General features: G+C 42.0%; 1 protein-coding gene across 1 annotated transcript in view; it reads left to right on the forward strand.

The window, feature by feature from the left end:
- syne3 (spectrin repeat containing, nuclear envelope family member 3) overlaps positions 1–13,214 on the forward strand; it is a 38,539-nt gene extending 25,325 nt beyond the window's left edge. The window contains exons 11-18 of the mRNA XM_061062618.1: positions 226–360; positions 570–731; positions 1,740–1,912; positions 3,095–3,761; positions 4,134–4,277; positions 5,342–5,527; positions 6,254–6,304; positions 9,235–13,214. Of these exons, the coding sequence (XP_060918601.1) occupies positions 226–360; positions 570–731; positions 1,740–1,912; positions 3,095–3,761; positions 4,134–4,277; positions 5,342–5,527; positions 6,254–6,304; positions 9,235–9,417 (1,701 nt within the window). The 3' untranslated portion in view covers positions 9,418–13,214. The remainder of the gene's footprint in view (positions 1–225; positions 361–569; positions 732–1,739; positions 1,913–3,094; positions 3,762–4,133; positions 4,278–5,341; positions 5,528–6,253; positions 6,305–9,234) is intronic.
- The last annotated feature ends 3,943 nt before the right edge of the window (positions 13,215–17,157 follow it).

Genomic DNA, 17,157 nt, shown 5'->3' on the forward strand with positions numbered 1-17,157 from the left:
TCAGTAGCAGTTTGGTTTCAACTCATTCCAGTTCTCAATGGAAATCAGACTGAAGAGCCATGAAACATTAGCTCAGTACTCATCAAGTTTTTACTGATTTCTATTTTTTACTGACTATAAAGGGTTTTGCTGCACTTTAAATATACCTGTTCTGTAAAAACTGAAACCTCAGTTGTGTCATTTCAATGGTAACAGCATCACACTGTGTGTCTCGTGGTTCCTCAGGTGATCCTGAAGGACCTGGAGGACTGTGATGCCCAAATCACAGCTCTGGAGACTCTGGTCTCGTCCAGTCAGAGCAACAGGACTCAGTTTGAGAGACTCTGTGCAGACTGGAAACATCTGCACCAGGAGGTCCGGGTAAGACAGGAGAGCTTTGACTTCAGCCATCTTCAGATACGGCCAGAAGAAAAAACTCTAGATATAATGTTGAAAGTTTAAATGACAACACCAATAAACAAAAATATCAGGGGTAACAAAAACTGTAAACACACAATCACAGGTGCTGCAGATACTTCTTGTGCAGTGGATGATTTCTAAATCTGTTTGACGTTTTCCTTTGTTTGCAGGGGAAGGTTCACGAGAGTGAAAAGAGCATTGCTGACCACGAGAGCTTCCATGAAAGTCTGCTAAACATCGAGAAGTGGCTGATGATCATGAAGCAGAAGTTGGAGTCCTTCCACAGCCAATCAGGAGGCTGGAGCATCGAGGGACGCCAGCACGAGGCTCAGGTGTGTTTTTACACCTAACTGCAAAGGAGTGTAATGGAGCATTTACATCTCTCATACATCAAATTAATGACATTTTTCTAAATGTAATGTCTCACTATCTAACACTGCAGCTTATGAAATCTATGCTATGATGTGAACCCATACTCAAGTTCTGTTATTTAAACTTCACTTCAACAAGTTCATGCAACACGAGGAAGATTTAACCGATCAATCTGCCAATTTGAACAATATTAAAAGTGTTAAATGAAGCAGTGAGGATGAGAGTTTCATTATGATGCATTAGCTCTGTGACTTTCATTCAGGAAGTTTAGAGCTGCAGGGATCTGGGTTCATGATGGATAAACTAATCAATTCATTACATCCATTTCCCCTTTCTCTTGATTTCACGTCTCTTGAAGTGTATCCTTCCATCCCGCCAGCTCTGTGTCAGAGCTGATGGCAGCTCACTGTGACCTTAAGTGATGCCTGCAGCCGTGAATTTTAATGAGAATACCAAGAGACTTTTAGTAATTACAACGACCTTCCTGCCAATCTCACCACCACCAGGGGGAGATTCTTCACTTTTGCATTTCGTTAACATTTAAACACTGCACTTTTAAATGTGACTGTTACACTGCTGAGGAGCTTTTATGTTCTAAACTTTATAATGGATATTAAATACCAGTTGCACTATGGAAAAAAGCTAATAATTCATGGATGTATAATATAATTAAACAGCCCACGAGAGCACCGGAGCGGAGAAAAGTATTTCTGAACAGACTGATGTTTGAGTCAGAGAATCATATATACACTCACTGAAAACAGGAAAAGAGTTACAGAGGTTTTATATATATTCCAGCTTTCTTATGCTGCAGGAAATGTGCAAAAGTGTTTCAGAGCTGTATTCAACAGCCTGACCGTTGCTCCTCTTGTTTCTCTGCTCCGAAGCATCTCAGTGTTAAACATGGAGGTGACAGCTTGATACCTGAAGTGTGCGTTAACCTTGTTAAACCCTGCTGATGTCCACAGAGAGCTCTGGGAGAGTTTCCAGAGAAGGAGCTCCAGCTGCAGCAGATGGAGGCTCAGGGTCAGGGCGTTCTGAACAGGACTTCAGAGGAGGGACGAGTCCACATCATCCGAGACATGAAGCGCCTACGAGAGTCCTGGTTGGCCCTTTACAACATGAGTCTCAACCTTGACAGGTAGAGAGAGAAATGGCAATACTGGTGTGGATTTTCTTTTTCTTTTTTTCTCTTTACATGATGAGAGCTTTACACCCCACAGAAACACTATATGCTCCTGCAGCATGGAAGGGTGCATGCTTCAGCAACAATCAATGTCAAAATGAGCAGTTTCACCTTTGTAGCCATGTTTGTGGCAATGATTCTTTTGGTTACTCTGAAGTCCAACAGACGTTTTTTCACTGACGTATAGCAAGCTTTTTTCATCGGTATAGATCAGAATACAAATCATTTTTTAATGTATGGCAGTTCAGAGCTTATGGAAGACACAGGACTTTTCTTTCTTGCAGTGCGGACACTTTTCATAATTGTTTCTATTAATACGTTTCTGAAGCGGAATAATTTGTCATTTCATGATGAGTTTTGATGTCCAGATTGCCAGAATGATTTTTTTTCTAGATAAATGTTTGTGCTTTTTATGACTTTATTTGAGAGACAGGACAGTGGATAGAGTCAGAAATTGGGAAGAGAGTGGGGGGGGAATGACATGCGGGAAAGGAGCCACAGGTCGGATTTGAACGTCTGTGCAAACTGACCACTCGGCCACTGACACCCCAGGAACTGAGTTTTTTTTTTTTAAACAGACTAATTACACATCACTCGCATAGTTCAAGGCACTGGGATACATGAAATAAGACGTGTTTAAAAATGTTTGCATGGCCATTGCACAGGCCCATAATTTAACTGTAAACATCACATATATATAGATATAGATATATATACACAGTATATATTATACAACAGCTCAACATTTGTCATTCAGTGACTTTTGCTCTCCCTGAAAGCTTTACAGCGTTAAATCAATGCAGCCACCAAGACACTGGGATTTTAAACCAGGCTTTAAACTCTAATTTAGATTCTCTTTTCAGATTGCTTGTCGAAACTTTTTTTCCCAACCATTTAAACTCCGTCTCTGCAGTGTTTGGGCTGGTTGTGGCAGAGAATGTAAATGACTGCACAGAAACAAAACAACAACATAATAAGTCCCTGCCTGACTGCTAGTTTATTGTTGCTCAAAGTTTTATATCAAGGGAAAAAACTAGAGATGAATTATAGAAACTTCTGTGTTCCACTCTCTTTGTGATTGTTGATGCATTACAGGCAGTGGGATATAAAAATACTCTCTCTTTGTTTCTCTCGCAGGCTGCTAAACAGCTCCATGGAGCAAACGGAGTCTGACTCATGGAGGGCTGGAGGCCTCTCACCACACAACTTATCCCTGAAAACACAGCTGAGTCTGGGGGGAGGGGTCAATCAGGTCATGGCTGGAGGCTCCAGGGTCCAACAACAAGACAATCCAGCAGAGGTGTACGGACTCCAGGGCAGCTCGGGGTCTGGGGGAGGAGGAAGCATGGTGGGAGGTGCAGGGGAGAAGGGGCTAATGGGGCAAGGTGGATGGATCCAGGGTAAAAGAGAAGGTGGCCTCCGTCTGGCTGGACAGGGTAGTGAGCAGCTCAGCCAATCAAGGACAGATAAAGCTGGCAGGCACTCCTTTACAGGTGATGAAGTGGATTCTTCTGCTTGGAGTCTACACAGCAGCGCGGCTCAAGAAGTTTCAACTGCTGGGAGTCCTGACAGGGATATACCAGCAGGGGGCGACAGTGGCATCTTGTCCGGCTTCTCAGGGGGAGCATCGTTGACCACAAAGGTCAGCTGTGGTGAGGGAGGGAGAATGAGCTCTGGAGGAAGCAGCAGCATGGAGGTAGGAGAACATCTCAGTCCAGGAGGAGGAGGAGGAGCATTTGTTCTGTTCAGAAGGGACCAAGCCAAGAAATCATCGCCACCACCTCCACCAACACAGCAAACAATGGTATTGTTGTGCAGTGCTTACTCTAAACAACTGTTCACCCTTACAGCCCCTTTGCAGAGTAGCAAAATATCCCTTGAAAAAGTAATTACTTTCAATGACTAACTCATTCACACAAAAAAAACAGTCCTAACTGATCCAAAAAAACAGGCTAACTGCGAAAAAGTTGCTTTAAGTATTTAAAGGAAAGCAACATTACTCCATGCAATTTTACAATGGACAGAAATCATAAGTAAGCAAAAGCTAAGTCATGCTTTTTATCACCACAGAGTGCATTTTTAGCCACGAGTATATTTAACTACTTGAGAAATTAAAAGCAAGCATCCCAGATCTTTTGACATGATGTGCCCTTTAAAGTGTTTGTTTGTTTTCCAGGGGTTGGAGGGGCAGTACAGCTCCAGGAGGTGGGAGTTTGAGGCCTGGCTGTCCAGAGAGAGTGAACTCCTCTCAGGGATCCTCAGCACAAAGGCAGCAACGCTCAGCGCCAAAGAACTCAAGATTAGACAGGACAAACTCAAGGTCAGTTTCTGTCTGAACACTCAGGGTGGTTTTAACAGCTCAGGGACACCAGCTCTCATTTTCAGACGAGATGTGAGGGAAGGACTTTGGTGGACTTTTAGATGTCCTGATAAGTGTTTTTTTTTTCTCCAGTTTTTAACAACTTTTTTTTATTGAGTTTTTAACTTGAACAGTACAAATCGCTGCATGATGTACAGAATACAAAATATAAAGCCACCCATCCCTACCCAAACCCTCTTATCTCCCCGATCCACCACCCAAAACCACCCTCAGTCCCACCCCACCGCAATGCTTTTAACAAAAATGATAGCATAATGTACTGTCTACACATATACCGGTACATACATTTATCCACATACAGTTAGTGAACACAAATAATCCAGGCATTTGCAGCTGCTCCTATTAAACCCCATAATCATCAAGAGTGCTATGTGTCATTCCAATTTGTTATCCCAGTAACAGTAGTGAAATAGGCTATGAATGGAAACCACATTTTACTGAACTCAGCCTTTTTCTCCCTCATGGTGCATTTAATCTTTTCTAGTTTTAGATTGAACATGACTTCTTTCATCCACCTGGCATGGGAAGGAGGCTTAGGATCTTTCCAACGTGATTTGTGTTTTTAAGAAAGATTTTGCACGCCCTGAATCCCATTGACTTAAATATTTGTCTCTGATTCAATTGTACTGATGTATTAATCAGTGTTGGTGTGTATAGTGTTACATCTGTCATTTCTCATATTTCCAATTTCACAGAGTTGGAATCATCTATAGTTTGTTCTTTAGCACCACCTACTGGTGACTGTGTGCTACACTTAAAACAGAGTGGTCTAAAAGTAAATTAAATTCAAGTAACAATTAGTGTCCCGCATGTTTCCTTTTGCTTCTGGGCTGCTACACACAACAAAGTGGCTGTTCCTGCTGAAGAATCCGATTTTAAGATAGCTTTAAAGAAGTGTGCATCTCTACTTAAAATTTACAATTTAGTGCATTTTGTACAGACATGAGAAAACCTGCTGTCCTGGTCCGTTATACCTTCTGTTTCTGTGTCGTCTCCCGCTGCAGGCTTTGAGGGCAGGAGCAGTCTGGGGTCAGGAGCAGTTCCAGCTGTTGCTTCAGGAGAGGCAGGGAGGTGAGGACGGTTCTGGACCTGCAGAGGACGTAAGTCTGGAAGAACTCCGCTACCGCTGGATGCTGCACAAGTCCAAGCTGAAGGACATGGGAGAGCTCAGGACAAGGACCGGTGCTAAGGTGAGAGGAGAAAATGTTTTATCGTAGAGTCCAGCCTTTTGTACCAATCTGCCAATCAGCATTTTTTATTTCACAATACAAATTCTGATGCAAACATTACAGAGTACAAAGTAACAAAGAAAAGAAAGCTGAAAAAAACAAAATGCTTAAAGACAGGCAAAGAGAAATATGCATCAGAGATTCTGTAGTCCAGCTTTGTGTTTTTACTACAGTTGTCTGGTGAACCAGAACTTGGATTACTACCTGTATGTGTAGAACTATCTCATCTTTCGATCCCATCTTCAGGCTCTGATTACAGGCCAACAGAGCCTTCTCCTTTAATGTATGAAGTCTTTGCTGTTGACACATTTAATGTCGGGGATTCCTCCTCCAGGTGCAGTAATGATATTTCACCACAAGGTGGCAGTGTAACATTACTCAGAGCAATGCTTGTACAACTAAGTATGGTTTGTTTGTTTCAAGACAAGCAAAAAAAAGCTGAAAACAAACCCAGATGATGATATAAAACTTGTTTTTATTTGTATTTAGAAACTTGTAATAAACAAACCATCCAAAAGGACAGTTCATCAGTTTGGAACTGTCCTTTTGGATGTCAGCAGTCATAAGGGTTCCAACGTGGTTTGAGTATGATATTCTAGTGCATGGCTTCAGTGTTTTTATTTTTGAGAAGAGGTTTTAAATGAAGTGAACTTTGAGTATTATTTTAAATATTTTCTTTCTCTGCAGAGACTCAAAGCCAAACAGGAGCAGCCAGCCGTGGCATCAAAGGTGGAAAAGGTAAAAACAAATGTTTTTTTTATTAAAAGAGAATGAGTACACATGACTGGACAAACAAGTAATGATCAAAGATTGTTACCATTGATTCTGCATGATGATTATTTCAGAGTCAGTCTGATAAAACACCTGGGACAGATGCTATTGTTGTCTGATTCTCATTCTCAACATTCTCAGTAATTTTAGGTTCATGTTAAGAGTTTCTTTCCTGAATATTTTTCTTTTGTGACAAGCGGAGGTGGGTTGTGCAATTCTCGTTGAATTAATCACAAGCTGTGGGTCCGGACTTCATTTGTCTTAGGCCGAGAGCTCAACTAATATACCGTTAGTTAGCAGGATTACAAACTCCACATGGTGAAAACAAGTGACACTAGAAAGAGCTGCACAGAAACTTCGCATGGGGGACTAATTATTTCTGTTCAATGAAGATTACGAGAGGAGGAACATGCCTGCTCAAATTCAAAATATTTGTGCTGCTTTTAAACCTCTAAACAAAATTCTGTCCTTCATTCTTTAGCATAAAGACCCAAACACCTGACCACCCAGCACTGGCATCAAGTCACGCATATAAAACCCCCAGCCCCCACCCCCCACCCCACCATTCATTTAGTTAGCAGTGGGTGGTTAGCAGATTAAAGAATGCCCCCCTCCCTCCATGACCACCCTGTTGACCCCTCAGACGCCCTCTTCTGAAGCAGCTCTGCAGACATTCCTCAAGCCTTTCACACGTTTTTTCCTGCTGCTGCTTAAATCAGTCTTTATCTTCCGGAGGGGGGAGGACGGTTTTATTGACTAGATGTGCTCTTTATTTACATTTTCCTTTCTCGTAACCAGGGTCATTAACTGAACATGTAGCTGCTACTTCTGACTTGACTCATGTTGCTTAAAATTCATTTTTATGAAGACATGGAGTTAATTTATTTTGGAATGACCGGCACGCTGTAAAAAATGCTCTCATTTTGTGAGTGGCCACACGGAAAAACTAGTACTACTCTAACAGGTGCATTCTCTTACTTTGTGTCAGTAGAGTTTGTTTGAGCTGATTTAAAGAAACGCCTGCATACCTTTACCCAGTGAGTGTTTGTCTTAGTAAGTCAATCAACCATTAACCCTTACACACACAGTGCAACACACACTGTATGCACACACTCTTTCTTCTGTCCCTGCTGTTCATACTGACAGACAGACTCTGTTTGAAAACATTGTTTGGTTTGTTATGTAGTCATGTTTCTGTTTGTAGCTACTATGCCCAACCCCCCCCAGATAAGATAAGAAATGTAGTTTCTTATCTTGTAGATTTTAAGTAGATTCATAACATCCAAAAATACATTTAGGCTAATCAGTCACTCCATGCTAAGTGCTAAAGCTTGCTCTTTAACTCAGTAGACTGCCAAATGGAGCGGCAAGAAATTCAGCCAGCCTCACAGATGAGCTGATCCTGAGTATGTACTCATTGAAAATTAGACTTTGACTCATGAATCCAGAATCGTTTTGAATCAAAAATAGATTCGGAATCTAATCGTGGGACACCTAAAGATTCCCAGCCCCAATGGACGCCCCTCGCTTTTCCAGGCAAACGGCAAACCAACAGGTGTTGCAACGATGAAAGCGGGCAAGAGAAGTGGTTCAGATAGAAGTGATTGTACCCGACCTAAAAAGCCTCTGCATGTTTCTAATAAGCTCCACGAGCAGAAACGTGCTCAAACTAGGATCAATATTGGAGATGATTTTGAAAAATGGAGAGAGGTTAGAACACAGAAAGGTTTACAGACCGATGCAGAGCTGGATAAACACTGAAGCTTCAGTGTCCACCACATGGTGACCTGCGTGAGCATCGACTCTAGAGAGGAGGGGAGACAGCTCTCTACAATGTTTAGATTTTAGACTGCAGTACCCATTTTAAACACTAGGTGTCAGAGTTACATATTGCTCCTTTAAATAATGTCATAATCAAATTAACATCAAATATATGTTAGTTAACTTTGTTTTACTGTCAGACTAACAGAATGAGTTATTATTATTATGCACATACTTCATATCTGACCAATCTGTATTTTACTGACCTGAGGAGATTAAGTGTTTTTACGAGGGTGTGTAAGTGAAGTCAGTTTAAGCAAACGATATTCACACAGTAATTCTACACAAAAACATCTGTTACTTGATGTTTCAGTGTTTTATGCTCATCCTGTTTAGATATTCATCCATCATGTTTCTAATGAGGCAGAGTTCAGAAGTGAAAGATGAATGTAGGCAGTAAAAATGATTCATAAAATAACAAATCTGTGAGAGAGAGTCTGCAGGCCTGAGCTGCATCACTTTAGTTTGGTACATGATGTTTGTGAGTGTGTGGGCGAACTGCTGCTGCTGCTGCTGCCGCTTTCATCCTCCGACAGTCTCAAACCAAACACACTTTTCCTCTGTGGATCTGTGAGTGTGCTGACAACAAAATCTGCCGTTTTCAAAACGGTTTCCTGTGTTTCTGAGCAAAAGAATCACCATGAAATGATCACATCAGTGAGGTAATGCACGCTGAATTCCAACCATGTTGACAAACGAAAAAGTTCCAAACAATATGCAGGAAATAAAGCAGCAGAAGCACACAGTGATGCTTCCAATACAGAGCTCAATCTACAGATCTTTAAGGAAGGCAATAATTCAAGTCTTCTCAGGATTAAAGCCTTTGTAGCTCTCTACAATGTTTTAAATTTGGACTGCAGTACCCATTTTAAACACTAGGTGTCAGAGTTACATATTGCTCCTTTAAGGATATAAAATGTTAAAAATGCTTCAAGAAATTACCTCAAAAAAAGGAAAGAATACCCGTGTAAGTGGACTTCTGTTGCACAGATCCGCTCTTTGAATGGTAAACCTTCATACTACACAATATATTTCTATGTGCATTCATGTGTTTTCTGTTCCCCGTGTGTCTGCAGAAGCCCGGGTTGTGTCATCGGGTGTGTCGCCTGGCTCTTCCTCTGTGGCTCCTCTTCCTCGCTCTGCTGCTCCTCGCCTTCCTGCTGCCCCTCATGGACGAAGGCGGCAGCTGCTCGCTCTCCAACAACTTCGCCAGATCTTTCAACATCATGCTGCGTTACGACGGACCCCCTCCCACATAAGAAACCCCCACCCTCTGGTCCGGGATAACATGGAGTAATATTTAACTTCCATAGCTTGAGTTTGAAAGGTTTACTTTATAACTACATCATGTAAGACTTTAACAGACGACAGACAGGACCATGTGTTCCTTAGCAACAAAAACGTACTCCTTTGCAGTGTCATTCAATCAGAAAAAATCACAACATTTCATATCATCACTATCTTTATGCAACACAATCAATGAAGGAACCACGACCTTGAGTAGCACGCACATCTGCAAACGACACATCCAACGTTTTCTGGATCTTTCTGTTTGTTCTGCTTCAACACTTCTGCTCCCAAAACATTTTTATTTGCAGCTTGAAAATCTTGATCCAAACTTAAACTTAAGAATCAAGAACAAGCAAACAAAACTGTAGAAGCTTTAACGTGTAAACCAAAGTGACCAGTGTCTTCCTGGCTAAATATGCTACTAAGCTAATTCTGCCTAATTAAATTAACTTCTCCCGACTTAAATGTAACTCCCTGCAGAGTAATAAATGCAGCCCCATAGGCTCCTCGAAAATATATGACGTCATGTTGGACAAAAAAGTAGCCTACATTTTATATAGTGTACCGAACAGATTACATAAAAACATCTGGACAAACGGTGAACTCCGCTAACACACGCATGGTACATTCTGAATGAATGAATAAGGGAATTGAACCGCGTTTCTGGCTCTGTAGGAGGGAGGAGTCAGAGAGAAACTTTGAAGATTTGTTTTGTTGAAGAAAACCTGCTGCAGTCAAGTCCAGGTTCACAGACTTAGTTACCGTAGTAACTGCGTCAGAGCTTTCACATGAACAGACGTTCATAGCTCCCCCCCTCCCTCGCTGGTCTGCGTTCACATTAGTCTGATACAGCAGGGGGCAGTATGCACATGGTTGGTTTGCAAATCTGCCAAGAAGCAGAAAAAAAGAAGAAGAAACCATGGCAACCACTCGCAGACTCAGTCCATCCTGCTAACTGTGGATGTTTTTGTTATTTCTGAGACGCCAACAACGACCCTCTTACCTCTGTTTCTGGAACGGGCTTCCACCTCTTCCATCATTTCAGGCTCATCATGCTCCGACTTCTCACTCATCCTCCTTTCTAAAATACGACTCACGTCAAAACGATACCACATGACTGACAGAGAGGACATTTTATTCAGAGACAAAGTGAATGAAAAGCAACAAAATGAGAAATGTCAAAGTGTCAAAAGTGCTCAAAGGAAGGAGATTTACAGCAGCTGATTTGTGCCATCATGACAAAAACACACATGCTGTCATACTGTCTGAGAAACTTTATTATGTTTATTATTACATTTTTTCCTTGCATCAAAAACTCAGTTTCAAGAATAAATTGAGGTTGTTTAATTGCATAAAGCCTTAGTAACCGTAAAACTCCTCGTTATAATTACACTCCAACGTATGTAATTAGACGAGACGCAGTTTTATGGATGTTTATATTTTAATGACAAGATGACTCGACACGTGCTCCATTACTTTTATGCCTTACCTTTCCTCACTGATGATGATCTTTAAATCTTTGACTGATGTTTTTTAAAGTGTCTCTCCCTGCTCATGTACTGTAGTTAAACACATGACCTCATAGAAATAACATGCAACACTCTGAATAATATTTGAGAAGGATTCAACAGCTTTCATTTCTGTTAAATATTTGCAGAATGTACTTTGAAGAACCCAGACCCTCCTGACTCTGTCTGAGAAGGTGTGACTCACACGGTTAGCTTAAGACAGTCACCCTTTATTTTTATCCTGAATTCATCGCAGCTAATCTGCTGATATTGACTCAGGAATAAGGTGTCCGTGATTTTCATACCCCATGCTTTCTCTTGCAGCACTTTTCTTTGTTCCGTCTCATGAGAGCTTGTTGGCCTTGTTTCCTCTCTGGAGGTGCCGCTTTGGCTCGAACACGGCGATCCGTCTCTTTCTCAGTCTAAACCTCCAGTGAAAAACAATTGGAAAGCCGTCTAACATCCCCCCCCGTCCCTCCCTCCGGCATGTTCTTGGACCACCAAGCGCGTTTGATGCCAAAGCCCGAGCTGTAAACGTTGGCAGTCACCGTCTTTGTGCAAACCCAAAAATAGCTCCTAATTGCTCTTTTATCCTGCATTCCCACTCTTTTCACACCACGCATGCTCCTAAAAATACACCCAAACACCTCCACGTACACACATACTTTACCTTTTACGGCGGTTTATTCTTTATTTATGTATTATTGACTGTTCACTATTGTCGGGGGAACCAAATCAAGTCCGTTTTGAAGCTGTGTTCACGAGCAACATCTCATCTTCTCCATTCTGCTCCAGGGTATGTAGTAATACGCTTTGATGCACCGTTATCACTGTTCAGAAATAATCAAACAAGCAGGGAAATAATGAAGATATCTTCAGGTGCCGTCCAAATATAGTGTTTTTTATCTGCATGTTAGAACTGTTGCTGCTGTGTCACTTTAAATACTAAGTCCAGACACTGTCAGGAGGAATAACATCTTCCAAAGTTTTCCTTCCTCTTCGGGACTCGTTTCATTGGCTAAAGAGCAGAAAGTGACCCCTCCTCTGAGCGTTAGGCTCGTCTTTAGTGCCACATGGCTCTTTTCAGAAAGAACTTGTTGATTTGCTGGCAGAAGTCTGTTAAAACTTTAAGCTAGCTTTACACGAGAGGCTTCAGACACCGTTTGACTGATGAGGATCCTGAAAACAAAAACAACAGACGAGATGTACGTTTAAAGATACAGACACAAAGATTCATTTGCACCCCCTCCATTAACCCCCCCCCCCCCCCCCCCCCCGATTTGTCAGAATAACCATTAACTCTTAATGTGTAAATATAGAAACTTGTAGCATGATTTATTATCAAATATCTACAGTTATCACAGCCTTAAAGCTTTATGTAACCATCCATGTAATCATCTTTCCTCAGTGCCATTACCACATGTATTTATTCAACATGTAGCTTTATAAAGCATCACAGCCAACAATCTGTATAACAGTATATATAACCGTTATATAACCAGTTTAAATATAATGTTTTGTGTGTTTGTACTTTATGAATCAATAATGAGGCTGAGTGGTGCTGCTGTTTGTTGCACTGCTCGTATGTTCTGCACATGTTCCCTTTAGAGCAGTGGTTCTCAGCTGGTTGAGCCTCAGGACGCGCCGCCAACTCCTGAATGAGAAATCGTGACATAATTTCCTGCTAAATTTTTAACCAGTCATCTTCAATTGATGAACAATAGTGCAGTTCAGAGCTCAGTGCTGTCACAAAAGACAGAACAAAGAGATGGAAATGTTAGGGCAGACTTTTTGGCACTTTCCAGGCACTTATCTGCGACCTGCTGAAAAAGCCTCCACGACCCACTTTAAGTCCTGACCCATCAGTTGAGAACCGCTGTTTTAGAGAAGCCTATGCAACGCCTGGCTTTACGTTACTGTGTGTCCGTTTGAACCTTTATGCAACATATGAAATGACTTGAATCTCCAGAGCACAACTGGTCCCATAGATACAGTTTGTGTAGCAAACATAAAGAAGAAAAGCTGTTCGATAGTTTGAGCACACTTGTTATGCAAAAATGTCCAAAATGCTCTCAGAATGAGGTACTTGAAAAACAGCAGGGGTAATGATTGAAAAGTGAGAGCTTTGTTTTGTAGAAGGATAAAATTCTATTTTATTAATGTCTGAAAACGATTAGAAGTGCAATGTGTTATGCAACAGAGCTTATATTTAACCAATGTTTTTGTATTCTAAGGAAATAAAAATGGCAATTTTAATTATCTGTGCTTGACTCTCTCTTTTGTGAGCTTTGTTTTAAGATTAAGAGGTGGAGAAAGTGACGCACTAAAAGAGGAACAAGCAAAGGATGCACCAACGTGGGTATAAAAAACAGAGCTAGCATTGTGTGAATAAAGCCACAGTTCCTCAGATGGCCACTTGAGGCTTTTTCCAAAAGTGAGTCAAACAAAGTAAAGAGGAGTGTGAACGAGAAGCATCATCCTCCAGAGCTGGTGAGTATAAAAAACTGTAGTTCCTTAAGTGTCCACTTGTGGCCTTGCTCAAGGGTACCTTGGCAGTGCTCTGGAAATGAACTGGCATCGCTCCAGCTACCAGACCAACTTCCATATTTTAATCCGCACCGGGACTTGAACCGGAGACCCTCTGATCCCAATACAAGACTTGAACCGGCGACCCTCTGATCCCAACACAAGACTTGAACTGGCGACCCTCTGGTTCCCAACACAAGACTTGAACCGGCGACCCTCCGGTACCCAATACAAGACTTGAACCGGCGACCCTCTGATCCCAACTCAAGACTTAAGCCGGAGACCCTCTGGTACCCAACACAAGACTTGAACTGGCGACCCTCTGATCCCAACTCAAGACTTAAGCCGGAGACCCTCTGGTACCCAACACAAGACTTGAACTGGCGACCCTCTGGTACCCAACGCAAGACTTGAACCGGTGACCCTCTGGTACCCAACGCAAGACTTGAACCGGCGACCCTCTGGTACCCAACGCAAGACTTGAACCGGCGACCCTCTGGTACCCAACACAAGACTTGAACCGGCGACCCTCTGGTACCCAACACAAGACTTGAACCCGCGACCCTCTGGTTCCCAACACAAGACTTGAACCCGCAACCCTCTGGTACCCAACACAAGACTTGAACCCGTGACCCTCTGGTTCCCAACACAAGACTTGAACCCGCGACCCTCTGGTACGAAACACAAGTCCCTACAGGCTGAGCTACTGCCGCCCACACATGGTCACCACTGGCTCCAGAAAAACCAACGTGGTGACAGCCATGAAGTCAAAATCCAGACGACCAAAAACATGAACAACAAAAGCTTATTTACTGTGCTCATGGTTACACATGCTAATGGACTCTATCTTTAGTGAGCTAATGTTCGCTCCCTCCCTGGTGTTTATTTTCTTGGAAAATTTGTGCAACAACATTTCAGCCACCTTGGTACCAAAATGTTTTTAGAATATGCAACGGTCAAGTTTCCAACATGTGTTGCACTAAATTATAAACTAGGATGTTGATTCATCAGTCCGTGCTCAGTGTTTGATTTATCCTGCTACAGTCCACTTTCCATCGTCTTTCAATTCCATCCTCTAATATCTAAACCAGTGTCAGTTTGTCGAAGTGTTCTCACTGAGAGTGCTGCTGCCTCCTACGCTGCTCTCACCTCGCCCCCCCAAGCCTGGCGCACCGAGCTGTGCTGCAATCTGGAGCTCACCCCCTGCCAACAACATGAAGCAAAAAATACCAGAGTAGCCTCTCAAACCAAAGAGAATCCACTCCTCATCAATCTGCAGCCTTTAAACAACATCCACATCTTCCCCTATAGCGAAAATCAAAACACTCACTTCATACAAAGTTAAGAGTTAAGCATAATAATGGTTGGCTGTTCAGGAGGCTCAGCGAACGAGATAGTCCCACGGCTTTCCTCAACCTTAACTTTTTATCCTCTTATGGTTTAGAAGTTAGTTGGAGTCAGCAGCATTACCAATATGGCGACCACCACTGTCGGGCTTCATAACGCCTCTGGGTGATGTTCTTGTGAAGTAGGTTGTTGTGTGTTGGCAAAATGATGTACAAAGAATCGACAATACATGAATAACAGGAAAAAAGCAGAATATCAGATATTAAAAATAAAGAGATGGCAACGAATACAAGTTTGTTTTAAAGCAACAGTAGATGATCTAATAATAGGAAGTAAAATATACCAAAGTTTGAGTCAATGACATTGATTGAAAGTCTTGTTTCGGGAACCTCCAGGATTCATTATGCCCATATGATTGATTTTATGATGATTTATGATGTTAGGAAAAGGAGACGAAGACAAAGACCCTCCTGTAACGAGTAGAGGTGAACGTCTTCTGAGTTTAAAGCGCAGAAAGAGCGACAACCCGTCTTCAGTCTGAAATCCTTTAAAGACCATAAAACCATCAGCCTCACTCAGTTGGAGGATCTTAGTGCCACCGATCCCTGTTATTTGATCGTGAACACACAGAAGCTTAACTACATTAGTCCCTGGAAGTGTGCTGTCTCATCCCATCCTCATTTCACAGCAGAGTGAACAAAGACATCCTTTGTGAGGTTTAACAGACAGAACAGCTTTATCAAGAGTCCAGACTGTATTAAAGCTCATCATAGAGATGTGTCCTTTTCTTTTATAGGCCGGACTAGAGGCTGAGCTTCACACAGACGAGCACTGATTCTTAGAAACAGGGTTTGTTTTATCATAGAGATGGTTTTAACCTTTGGGCCAGTTTTTTAAGAAACCAAGGCCCTGGAAGATCCATGCGCAAGGGTGTAAACATTCCCGGCAAGTCAAGGCTTGGATCATCAGATATAATCCTGAAACCTCTCCACCGAGTCTTGGTTCCTCCCAAGTTGTTCCTGGTATGTCATTGGGGATCCATCTTTTAAGACCTCCAGAACTTCTCTGAGGAACCTTTTTCCTTTGAAACTTCCCAAGAGCTTTTGGTATTTACCAAGAACCTTGATTTTGGTTGAATAAATCATAACTTCAATTGGACAAAGAATTATTGTGATCAATCACTTCTAGGAGTAGTGTGTACCCCATTTTAAAAATCCCTGAAACTGTTTTTTAGGATTCCAAGGTTCCTCACAACTGTTCTTCTTAAATCTACTCTCTATGAGTTGATTCCTCTGCTGATGTTTTGAAACATAAATCTTCAGAAGTTACTTTTTACCTTCAATCTGTTGACTGATCTGTTGTCTTAATCGCTGGCACTGAGCCTTCAGTGATTACGTTCTCCCATTGAGGTGAACTTTATGTTCCTGTATTTCTCTCTTTCCATCACATAGAACAGGCTGAACAAGTTTTCAGCAGCACAAAAAAGGCAGCTGTCACAGCGCGGCGAGCGTTTTCTGTCTGAAAGAGACGTTCAGGGATGGCGCTGATTATTTGAACAGATGAGAGCGCAGCGCGAGGAGCTGTGGTTTGTTTGGCTTAGCGCTCACATTGAGTCGTACAAAAAGAGAAGAGTGACATTGATTCGTAAAGACAGCTTTTGAAAAGCCTCAGTGCTGCCCGACAATGCTCGACAAATCTCAGACAGAGCCATTATGAAGGATAACAAGCACGCTACTGTTGATTTGTGATTAAAACGTCAACTGAAAGTAAACGCCTGCTTGATGACAGAGGATAAAGCAGCATGGACTGATTTCCTTTTTAAACAGTATTTAATAGAGAAATGGGGAAAAAAGGGGGAGACATGTTTCCTGTACTAGAATCACAACATGAAACACTAAAACGTGAAGCAAATGCATTAAGTTGATAAAAAGTTGCTGTTTTATAAACCCCTGCATTCAGAATGTATACACCAAATGAGCAGCTGTGGCTCGGTGGTAGAGTCAGTCGTCTCTCAACTGGAAGGTCAGGGGTTCGATCCCCAGCTCCTGCAGCCACGTGTCCGATGTGTCCTTCAGCAAGACACTTAACCCTGAGTTGCTCCTGCTGCTTCAGGCATATGAATGTGTATTTGGGATTAGTTACTTCTGATGTACTCTTTACACAGCAGCCTCTACCATCAGTGTGTGAATGTGTAGGTGTGACCTGCAGTGTTAAAGCACTTTGAATAGTCAGAAGACTAGAAAATAAATATACAAGCTCAAGTCCATTTATCATTCATCTAGTTAAAAGCTGATTTTTTTTAAAATTTTCACAAGTGAAGGCAATAAA

The sequence above is a fragment of the Labrus mixtus genome, chromosome 18 (genome assembly GCF_963584025.1).
Source record: "Labrus mixtus chromosome 18, fLabMix1.1, whole genome shotgun sequence".
In the NCBI taxonomy this organism is placed as follows: domain Eukaryota; kingdom Metazoa; phylum Chordata; class Actinopteri; order Labriformes; family Labridae; genus Labrus; species Labrus mixtus.